The sequence below is a fragment of the Cryptomeria japonica genome, chromosome 10 (assembly GCF_030272615.1).
Source record: "Cryptomeria japonica chromosome 10, Sugi_1.0, whole genome shotgun sequence".
Taxonomy (NCBI): Eukaryota; Viridiplantae; Streptophyta; class Pinopsida; order Cupressales; family Cupressaceae; genus Cryptomeria; species Cryptomeria japonica.
In genome coordinates, this window is record NC_081414.1 from 463,989,308 (window position 1) to 464,001,943 (window position 12,636).

The window sequence follows — 12,636 nt, forward strand, 5'->3', positions numbered from 1 at the left end:
AACTTTGCATAGTGTAAAATAGATGAAAATGATTGTAGAATTGATGAGAATAGTCATTATCATGATGATCAATGACTTGCACAATAGCACATGAATGTGCACACACACACGCAAGATATTTACTGTTAGGATAACCGGAAGTTGTAACATAGAGATATGTATCTACTCTTATTATTTTTGCATCTAATAAGTTATGAGATTCATGGATTTATTGAAAAATAGATCATCAAGTCAACTTGAAGCCTAACATTAAGTTGACACTATTGTATATTCTATAAACATAAACCCCTTTGACACTTAGGGAGCCTCTTGTGTCTTCATGCAGGATCATTTCCTTCATCTAAAAGTGTTCTTACGCTAGCACAACAATCTTGTCTTAGTGCAATCTTGTTTTCTTAGTTGCATGAAACACTGTGCCCACTTGTATTTAAGTTTGGGTAAATTATTGATTTCATAGATATTTCTAATCTGCTTGTATACTATGATCCATGTGTTTATGATGATACCATTCCATCCTATTTCATATGGCACCCTTCTACATAGAATGTTGTCATCACCATTTTCACAGCCTGCACCCCTATCTTCTAGTTTAATTGGTGCAGCACATGTAGAAAACTGTGCCCCCTAATAAACTTGTTATGTTGTGTGAGTTGCCTACATCAAAGCAAGTTGTGGCCCATCGGCAACAAACAATCCCAATCTTTTATTGATATAGTAGGAATTTGCTATTGCTTGGTGCTAGGCACAACAAAGAAAATTGGTTAAGAGCTAAATACGGGCAAGGGTGAGGCAAAAACCATGAAATATATAGCTAAATAACATCCCTTTGAAGCAGTAGCATATTGTTCCACTTGCAGCTTACTTTATTAATCTCTAGGTATTGGTAGAAGATTGTTTGATGCTTTTGCACTGCCATGGCAGGAGGGAATACCAAAACATGCACATAATGATAGCATAAACAATCCTAGAATGTATTGTATATGCTTCTTACCTTGTTTTCCCCTATAATAATTCAATGCAACCTAGTTAGACATCACGACAGATAGTGGTACCTTGAATCAATCTCTTGAGTTGTTAAAAATTTTGATTTCTCATGAGAACTAGTGTTGAAGCCTTTTCCTGAGAATTTGTATGGTGCAAAACCAATTCACAAACCACCATTGGTTTATCCTTGTGTAGTTAAAATTCTCAGCATGTTGTAGAAGTCGAAACATTAAAATTTAAAGGTCCTTGGCAATCCCCCCTCAAGTTTTCATTGTTTAGGGTTGAGTTGCACCCTATGGATTTGAAACCGTAACCATGTGTTACTCATCTTGGGCACTATAAACCAAGTGTTTGCTTGACTGCAGAGGATTCTCCAAGCAATGTGGCAATGAGCCTATCTAGAATCTCTCTGTGGCTTGGAATGAAGATGCTATCATTGTTCATATCCTTCTCTAGTTTGGTAGATATTGAGGTATGCCTAAAATTGCAGATCAATGCTGCAATTTTCTATATTAACACCACAGAGCAGAAGTGTCTTTGCACCTTATACAGGGCATGCTGCTTTGCTGCACTACATATTACCTTGCTTAATGATAGTGGTAAGATACGTCATTGCCCTTGGTATTGTTGTAAGCACCTTGGCATCAGATAACAGCTTGTATAAGTTGATTTGGTAAACTACACCACACCTTATAAAATAAGTATGTAGTTGCATTCTTATCAGATCAATGCATTTTTTATTAGTTAAACACGTCACACAAGAGGGTGTTAAATATATCATCTTCTAGAATACCTTGATTCTAGAAACATTATACAACCAAAAAGATGCGAGACATGTGCATCAAGTCACTGATTTCACTCTGGTATTTATACAAGTTGGATTGGATTGATGTTCAATAGAAAATTAAAAACTACATATGCAATTATGAACAACCATATATTATTACTATGCACTATCCTTGTCAGATGTTGAATGTGAATTATCATACCTCACCCGGTTGATATGCATTGACAATCATTTGGTCAAAAAGTGGTTCTCTCCATAGCAAATCTACTGGAAGGTGACAATAATTCTCATCATCATGAGCACAACTTGTCGAAATGTTGCATATTTTGCATACAACACCATATGAACAAAGGGCACATTGAACTAGTCCAGAAAGTTTCAACACCCATGCTGGCAAATTCCCAAACCGCATAACCTGCCAGAGAAAATGCTATTGAAGTTTTATTTTATTTTTGATAATCATAAACTGCATTAATAAGTAAAAAGAAATTACATAAGCATTAAAGTGTTCTGATGTTACTAACAGTTGCAAAGGGTTGCAGCCTGTGATTTAAAAACAACTAGCAACGATGATCAGAGGTCTAAAATAGGATATGAAGTTAAGAGTTCCCCTTGATTCTTCCAAAAGAAAACTGCCTGAGAATACCTTGACATGCTATTTCTGCTGTTGATATTATAATAAACTGTGACATTAAAATTTGGCCATAGAGGGCTTTGGTATTGAAGAATCTGAACTTGAAGCAATCCCCAAATAGATCTAATACAGCGAATCAACTTGTCACAACCCTCCTTTATCACTTTTAATTTGATAAAATTTTATTATATTTTTGGTTAAGCTATTGAAAATGATTGAATAAATATTATAAAAGAATAATTAATGGACCCACATACACACTTGGAGAATATAATTTAAATAGGCATTATTTATTTATTCTTTTTCCCATTCCCAATTATGGCACATGTTGTAGGAGAAATTAGAAGCTTCTAGAGGAATCTTCATTCTTTAATACCTTGCATGTAACTCCCCCACTAGGATATTAATCAATTTTGCATGGGTCCAATATTGGAAAAAGAATCTCATTCCTAATTAATTTCTCTAGATAGTGGAATTAAGGGATTTTTCTTATATATTGTATGCAAGTTTTCAAAAGAGGGAGTTGGTTATTCTTTGAAGAAAGTTTTCTCAAATAGTTGTTTTTAGTAGTCATATTTTCATTTGGAGAATAGTTAAGGTTGTTTTGAAGAAATTTTCCCAAGCTTGCAAGGAAGGATCAAGGGAGGCTAGTTGAAGAATTCAGAGGGTATTCTACATCAAGTTGCAAGTATCCAGGTTCTTTTCTTTTATTTGAATCATGCATCTTGTTCTTGCAGTGAATTAGATTAATAAAATCTTGTTTCAATTTCTTGCTATGAATTAGATTAACTAAATGAAATCTTGTTTCAATTTCTTGCTGTGAATTAGATTAATGAAATCTTGTTTTAGATACTTGCTGTGAATTAGATTAGATAAATAAAATCTTGTTCAAATTCCTGCTGTGAATTAGATTAGATAAATAAAATCTTGTTCAAATTCTTGCTGTGAATTAGATTAAAGAAATAAAATCTTGTTTCAAACTCAAAATCTTTTATCTCTGTAAATAATTTCTTTCTCTATGCATATAATCATTGTATTAAGAAATCTCGCTATGTGATATAGTATTTCAAGTAGGAATTCTTCTCAGATTTATTGTATAAAATCCCTGTGGAAATATTATCTTGTTATTTATTTATTTTCAGAAATCTCTCTCTGTGAATATCAATTTCCAGGAAATCTCATCAAAAATTTTATTATCTCAACATAAGACAGATTTGTTGAATATGATCTCTGTGAAATCAAAATTTATACATGTACCTATCTCTGAGGAGATTTAGCTCTTTGTTGTATTGCTGCCTCGAATTCAAGCACAGTGTATTCCCTAGGCTCCTGAGATCATCTGAAATAAATTTCCTCTATTATCTTCTATGCCTGTGAATAGATTCTTATTTTTTTTATATAATAACATTGTTATATATATATATATATATACCTCTTAGATTATTAAATAAACCTGAATAAGACCATATATATATGTACATATATATATATATATATATATATATTTTGCAAATTTTAAACTTAATGCAAAAAAATATATTTAAGTTAATACGCAGAGGTTTCAAAAAATATTCCTTCGCATAAAATACCAGTCAACGCAGGGGGGGTGGGTTATTACACCACCAGGGAGTGGTACTCTCCACTACCCCCTGCGGTCACTGTTACGGCAGTGGCCGCAGGGGGAGTGGAGGGGACCACGGCTGTCCCCTCATCACTGCGGGCCTGTACCCGCAGGTCCACAGTGGTGATGGGACCCGTGGGCCCCACTCCCACTTGGCTTTTAAAAGTCACTACAAAAATTTAAACTCATGGCAAATTTGGATTTGTTTAACTTTTTTTTTTTTAATCCAAATTTTAGTTTAATAAAAATTCAACTTAGGTAAATTTGTAATTTAATCATCTTTAGTAAATTTATAATTAATTTACCTTTAGTAAAATTTTAATTGTAAATTAAATTATATCCAATTTTTTTTTAAGAATCTTTCAATCTATTTAAGATTTATTGGGTCACTTAGTTGGCATTTTAGATTCATTAAAAACAATTAAATTCATATCATTATGATTAGTCCAAAATTTGTCTAATGTCTAAACTGATTGCTATTTTTGAACTAGTGACTCTATAAGTGATTATTCTCATGGTAGAAATAAACACATTGCTTAACCTTGCATGTAACTTACACTATCCTTGCTTCATGCAAATTACTTATACATTAATTGCATTTATTGATGAGCGAGTTACATTTTCATCATCTTCATGCAAGTTACATGTTTTAATTATCAATATGTGAGTTCATAATTGTCATTATCATGCAAGTTATATCTCCAGTTTGAAATATTAAATAGTTTAGTTGTAGAAGGATGGTATTTTTTATCAAGTGGTACATGAATGCCATCGAGGTAGTTATTTCAATTAATTAAACTTTGCAATGTCTAATTATGTACATTCTTTTCATAATTGTTTCAGACATGATGTTTTTCATAGCTTCTTAGTTAGAAAACTAAATAAAGGAAGTCGGAAAACCAAAACCTAGCAGCGTTCGGTATTTACGGTGTCTCTGGGTCACGCTTACGGGTAATGCCATCATGTTGAACTACTGCACTTAACGCCTAATAAAGTTGCATCAACGACGTTTGTGGCATCGTCCCTATAAATCGTTGAGGAGTAATAAGGGACACTTGGAAGATAAAATCCAAGGGGCGGGTAATCTCCCTTGGATCGATAATCTAATAAGATAATCCTTAAATGATTTTTCATCCGTTGAGTTAAACCATAATAAACCCCCTTTAGGGTTGATTGAGTGAAATGCTTTTATGAAAATGATTTAACCTCAAAGAGTTGTTGACGATTGACAATTGGGTCAAGGGTGACGCTTATGATAGGTAATAGGATCTAGTTGTTTTAGGCCACAAGCAATACGCCATCTTGAGCCTTTGCTTAAGTGCTACCACCGTGGGTAGCAACAACAGTGAAACTATCTGGGACATTGACCCTAAAAAGGGTTGCGTACCCACTAATCAGTTTACATCAAACCATAGAATAGAAAACAGAACTACATACTTTACGCCTTGATCCCGTGCCGAAACAGGTATGTAGGCAGTCTAGGGACGGAATTGTCCCTAGTACTCAGGCGTTCGTGGGTGGGGTCTAGGTTTTGGTAAGAAGAAGGACTAAGAAGAATCCTAATTTGAAAGATAAGTATAATAAGAAAGAAAAAGTAATTCAATGCATACTCGGAAGGAATCCCGTATGGATTCGCTTGACTTCCCGAGGCTTTAAGCCAAATTCCGAGGCAGAATTCAAACTTGTATTATGTTATTTTGATATCTCTTAAGGACGGCGACCTCGGTGCACTCCTATTAGAGGAGTGTAGTACTTAGTGAGTGACTCAGGACCCGGATGGTTCCGATGAGTCTAAGTCTCTGGCCAGAGCACCTCCTATCCCAATTGGATAGATGCCTACCCCGTTTGGGTAGATGCCTATCCCGTATTGTATAGATGAAACCTTATGTTCCGTATGGACAGATGCCTAACCCGTATGGTTAGATGCTCATCCCGGATGGATGAATGCCTAATCCAAATGGATGGATGCCCAGAGTATGCGATTGAATCAAACACAAATGATTAAGTTAAGAATTAAACACACAAAAAAAAAGAGTGGTCAAATTTTGTTGGGTTAAGTAAAGTGGGTTATTACACAACTGCATATACCATTGGGTAAGGTAAACAGAACGGATTAAAAGTCGGTAATGTGTAGTTGCAACTTCCATATAAAAAATCTTCCCTATTTATAACAAGAAATGAAGTGTACAGTATGCTATTTTAGGTCCTCAAAATTTATGAAAAACTGTTCTACTTAGACAATGTTTTGTAAATTCAACCCTCTCATCTATTATTTGTGGATTTCCTCGGAAAGGGTATTTGTTGCAATCCCTATGAAGTATGTTGCTGGAGCTGAACAATCAGCTGCCATATGGATGGATGGTCCAGATGCTTTGAACAGCAACATAATATACAATGTGACAAAACAAAAATTAACAGTGAATGTGATAGCCTATCAATGTAACAAGATTTGTTAAGAGAAACCAGAATGTTGTTGAAGGAAATATTGCTGTCTTTTACAATGTGTTATACAGGGAAAAAAAAAACCTGTTTATGAAGAAATCATAAATCATAGGTTAGTATGAATAGGGACTTGATCCTATCATGATTGAGTTATGATCTTATAAACTCATGATGAAGTAAGAGTTAAATACCTCTTTATGTTTTAATTAGCCTTTTATGATTTATCAAAATACCGACAACTGAAGATAGCTTGTTTGAGAAGCATATTGCTGCACGTCTATGTCACATGGTTTGTGTTCAGCAAAGATAAAATTTACCAAAGAAAAATAATGATTAAATTTGATTAATATAATTAAATAAATAAACAAATTATCAAAATAAATAAACGTTAGTATTTATATTAAATTTTATGTATTAAAAATTTAAATATATTAATAATTAAAATCTAAATTAGATATTCCTATTGTAAACAACACTAAAATTTGAACCTCTTTACCAAAAAAGCTCACACCCAATTTTCTGTTTATGTAAGAAATTTCAAAACAGGCAGAAAGAAGGAAAAGTGAATAAATAAATTGACAGAAAAAAGAAAGTGCAGAACAAATATTATTGAGATGATGGCAACAACAGTTGGAAGATGAGCATCAATGGAGATGTGTCAAGCTGTTGACAACAGACACAAGATTTAAAATCATAACGTCCTAACTAGTAGAAGAAAATGGGACTCCAAACATGGCTGGAAAAGGAAGCAGAAACTGGAGAGGAGAGTTGTGGCAAGTGGGGCAAATGCAATCCTGACCGGGAAGGTGGAGAATGCAAATCAGCGTACATTAAACATTGCAGGGGAAAAATTGGAGCAAGCAAAGAGAGAACTACAAAAAATGGTTTTGTTCTAAAAGAGGCAAATGCTTGGCCTGCCATGGAAAGACAACAAAAATGGGAGGAAGAACATTGGGGATCAAACACCAAGATAAGACAACTATCAAAAGGACTTTTTTTTGGTTTAGTGCAAATTGGAGGACAAAAAAGTACAAAATTCAGGGCCTTGGATGATGGTCGAGATAGAGTTTTTATCTGAAGAATTGGATCCCAAATTTTGATCCACTAAAGAATGTCATCTATTTCACCCCAATGTGGATCCATCTTTACAACTTGCGAATAGAATACTAGAATCAGCCATCCCTAGCAAATATTGGAACTTCTTGGGAACATTCATTAAAGAAGACACTGTAACTCTGGAAAAAGAGGCAGATATGTATACTCACATTTGTATATATATTGAACTTGCAAACCCTATTCCTTCATTAATTGAGATCAACTCAGAGGCTGGGGCATGGCAACAAAAAGTGGAAATGGAAGGACCTGCAGCCTATTCCAATGCATATGTGATATAAGGCCATAGACACAAGGGCTGCAAAAGCTAGCAAAAGACCAACTCCAATGGCAACGGAAAGGAAAATCTCAAAAGAAGAAACAAATTGTGCTCACTTGTTCTAAATCTACAGGGTAAGTTTTGGAAACAAAAATGCAGAATACTTGCAAGAATTAGAAAGCCTGTGGAAACTTGCACCCCACAGGGAAAATTTATGATGACCTTTACTGATGCCCTATGATTATTTGGTATCACCAACAAGGAAAGCCCCTAAATTGCAAGATAAGGGCCTAAGGTGCATAGAATTCTCAGATCTTGAGTTTGAAGAGTAAGATTCAAATAATGAAATGGAGATAATCCCACTAAATTGATAAGCCAAACTGAATCTAAGGTAAGGCAAATTGTTGAACCAAAAATTCAAAGGGGAGGAAACCTAACAAGGAATTGAGATAACAAGATGGACCTACAAATGGTCGAATGAAAATAAACGTGATGCTGAGATCTAGGAAGAGTTTCCCCTTCCCAACGATTAATAAAAATCATCACATGGGATGCTAGGTGCCCCTAAAAAGAGGTGCTTAACAAAGTGTCAAAAGGAAATATCAAAAGCAGGTATTTTCCTTTTCCAAGAAAAAAGAGTGAACAAAATAGAGACAAACAAACTCATGCACAAAATGGTCATATTGGCATGGAGAATTTGTGGGAGTTGATGGGTTCTTCAAGGGAATTGAAGTACTTTAACATCCTGCATCAATTAAGACTGAGGTGAATGCAGCTAACACATACTAGCAGGTATGTAAGATTCTGAGTCATTACATTGGGCATATTTTCTTCCTTATAAATGAATATGGCCCTAAGGGATGCATTCAAAAATGAATGATGTGGGAAAAAATAACCTCAACTCTTGAATCATTGGCCTCAAATGCTGTAATTATTAGGGGGAAGACTTCAATGCAAACCTCTTCAACTCAAATGAACCAGGGGAGAAGAAAGTTGTAAGTATCAAGTCTACTTTGGTGAATTTTCAGACAGACAATCTATAAGATATTGTGCCAAAAAATGGCTCCTATAGTTGGACTAGCAAAAGATTGGGGTTCTCTCACATTGTGGAGAAACTAGACAGGTTCTTATGCACTTGTGATCAGTCTTTTCTCCCACTTGAATATGAATGCCAAATCCTACCTATTTTGGTTCAGACCATTAACCTCTCCAACTCACACATTTTGGAGATAATCCGTCTTCCTATTGCCCATTTAAATTGGAAATATAATGTTTAGAGACCCCACTTTTATTTATTCCATTGAATCCTGGTGGAATGAGACTCCTAACAAAACAGTACCAAAATGCAAAACATCTTCAAAAAAGCTTGGATATATCAAGAACCAACTAAAACACTAGAATAGGTTGCACTTCACCACTATCTTTCAAGACAAAGAAAGGGTGGAATCGGAATTGTTGCAGTTGCATGAAAAAAAAAAGTTATAGAATGGATCAAGAAGTGTATCTAGAAGAAACAAGGTTAATGAAAGAACATACTAAGCTATTGGAAAAAGAAGAGATCTAATGGAGGAATAGATCTAGAGAAACATGGATCCAAGAGGGGGATAGGAACACTAATTTTTTTCCAAAATTGCACCAAGGTTAGAAAATCAGAATCACAGGCATTAAGATTGGTAATGAAGCTGTGAACTACTTTGAAAACTTAACAATTGGGATGGTTCCAATTTAAGAATGCATAAACTTTTTTTTAGTATCATACCAAAAGACTCGGGGGATGAACAAAATAAAATGCTAATGAAGCCATTCACATGGGAGGAAATCAAATTGGTTGTTTGGAAAATGCAGCTAGATAAAGTCTCAGTCCTAATGGTTTTTTGACAAGTTCCTTTCGAAAGAGATAGCATATTGTAGGGAAGGAAGTTTGGGAAGCAGCAGAAGAATCAAGGAGAAAATGGACAATGTTGAGGGACATCAGCAACACATTGATTGCCATTATTCCAAAAAGAGTTTAACAGAAACTTTTGATGATTTTGGACCTATTCCACTATGCAACACTTTATACAAAATCATATCAAAAGTCATGGCAAACAGACTAAAAGATTCTGCAAGAGATCATAGAAGAACATAGTGAATTTCTTCCCAAAAGGTCTATTATGGATGCAATAACTGTGGCACGAGAAGCTATACAGTCAACCACTGAAACCAAGACAAGTGGCATGCTGATGAAACCAGGCATCAAGAAGGCATTTAACAGGGTGAATTGTAGATTCCTACACAAGATCATGGAAGATTTGGCCATAACTATCTAATACTAATTGTATCACAAGAAACTCACATGGGAATTTTATCGCTGTCATGTCAGTGAAAATAAAGGAAGGAATAAACAACGAGGATGAGGCTAAATAGTGGTGCTAGGCCTTCAAACATATCATCAATTTAGATTGAAGAATGTAGAAATTGAAGGTGATTCAATGAATATTATTATTATAGAATCAATTCATAAATAGAAAGCGAAAAGATAGATAATCAATAATACTTTATTGCAGGCTTGGCCCTATATCTACTTATTAAACTCTTTCATGGCCCAGCACACATATAGAGAAATCAATTTGGCTACTAATTATTAGCTACTTATGCAATTGATATGGCGACAGCTGAAGATTTGGAGTACAGTGAAATAATTTCTTGGTAGAACGGACCACAGTTTGAGATGAAATGTGATACCTGACACAAACTGGAGGAGGTAATTAATGTCATCTCCCTTGTCATTATGAGGCAAAATGGAGAACGAGGTATAACCTCAAAGCAAAATGGTTATTTTGCATTCTGCCATTCACCATCAATAGCAAGAAATATGGATGCATGTGTTAGGTTAACTAACAATGGCCGCCAAATGGCATCTTTTAGTGTAATTTCAGAATTCTTTCCTTAAGAATGTATTTAAAAACTGTTCTAAATATGTTCAATGGGTGCTGCATGAGGATTTTCTTATTGCAAAGCACAAATATTGAGTGAATTCTAACATCCAATTTATGTTCATGTCAATGTTACTAGACTTGGGAGAAGGGAAGGAAATGATGTGCACAATGGCTAAAGTGTTGGTGAAAACCATGTTCTGGGGGGTTTAAATGACATTATATAAATCGTGGCTCTGGTCTAGGTCTTCCAATGGATGGCAATGCTCCCTCACTCAATGGCTCTTCCATTGCTACTTGGAAGCCATCCATCATCACTAGCAACCCTGCAATGTAGAACAGAAAGAAGTGCAGGGCCAATAAAGTTGTGGACTTTTTGAAACAGGCTGTAGGTTTGATTGCTTCATCTTTACTATGATTTCTATTAATTTTTGTTTATTTTGTCATTTTGTTTTAGCACTGTGGAATGTAATATACTCTCAAGATTTCTGACTGTAAGCATATCTCGAGCCTTGTTAGATTGCTTTTCTAGAAATGTAATTGTTCTCAGCATTTCTATTGTCATTATTGTAAATGTTGTTATGCATAAAATCTATCAGTTTCTCGTCTGGGTCTGGTATAAATTTTTAATTATTATTGCAAAGTAAGGTTCAATGAAATAACAAGTGATCCAGTATATAATTATGTTTTTATGTTATATAGGTAGTATGATTTGGTACCAAAATTGAAAATTGAGTACCAAAATTTACAAATATTTATTTTTTTAAAGTTGAATTTTTTGTTTTGTTTTTTGAGGACTAGAAAAAAAGGGATAGTTAGTTCATCCCCGAGACGGTCAGGAATGTCTCAAATGTCCCTTATGCATTTTGGGGATGGTCAGCCATCCCCCCATTTCTGAAATGTCCCCAACATTTTTGCAAATTTTGGGAATGGCTAGGAAACATCTCTGAGACGTCCCCAATGCGAGGACACAAACAAAAAACCTCAAAGACACATCCCCATGTACCCTTATTTATATAGGTTGAATATGTAGAACTTCGTATGAATTTGGAGCATTTTGTTTAAAAGCCCAATAGTTGATAATTGCATGTAATACAAGTTGAAAATTAGGAAGAACTCTATATATATTGGGGGCATTTTATTTATAAGTCCTACAAAAGGTGATAGTCTAGAATTTTGGAATAATCCAAATAACTGCACTATAACTTCATCTTTAGGTTTGAATGAAAAGGGAGTAATCCCCATGGTCATAGTTCATCTATCAAAAAAGACAAAGAGGAAAAAAAAGATATTTTAAAATATTAAATTTTCATATACTAAAGAACTAGGTTACCGGGTTCGCTTCTAGGCCCCCCTAGTACGGGTCCGGGTTCGACCGGGTTCGTGGTACGGGTCCGGTTCGACCAGGGTTCGAAAAACCCAGAGTGGGTTTGAACCTGAGCGGACCCAGTCGAACCCAAGTGGCTGGGCGGCATGTAAAGTCAAAAAACAATGCAAATTTAATTTTTTTTTCAATTCTGCCTTGTAAAAAGTGAAAGTTATAACCTAAAATTGATTTCTAAAACATTTTATTGACTCATTTCACCTCATTTGTGTTGCAAACAAAAGTTTTATGAGAGCAGGTTGAAGAAAGGGTGAACAAAATTATGTTTGTTTTGTTGTTTATATGATGCTATGTGACATGCAAATTTTAATTCATGCTTATAGGCTTCACAAATATCAATTTATATATATATATATAAAATTTACATGTTTTTGTACTAACGAACCCAAACCCCTTTTCAAAATTTTGCCGTACCGGCGTACCAGGTTCTTCAAACCCGAACCCGAACCGGTAACTTAGCTAAAGAAGATAAAAACAAAATAAAACAATGTTGATAC

General features: G+C 34.7%; 1 protein-coding gene across 1 annotated transcript in view; it reads right to left on the minus strand.

Moving 5' to 3' along the window:
• The window catches only part of LOC131859473 (uncharacterized), an 86,537-nt gene that overhangs the window by 16,533 nt on the left and 57,368 nt on the right, over positions 1-12,636 (minus strand). The window contains exon 3 of the mRNA XM_059213260.1: positions 1,974-2,186. Within this exon, the coding sequence (XP_059069243.1) occupies positions 1,974-2,186 (213 nt within the window). The remainder of the gene's footprint in view (positions 1-1,973; positions 2,187-12,636) is intronic.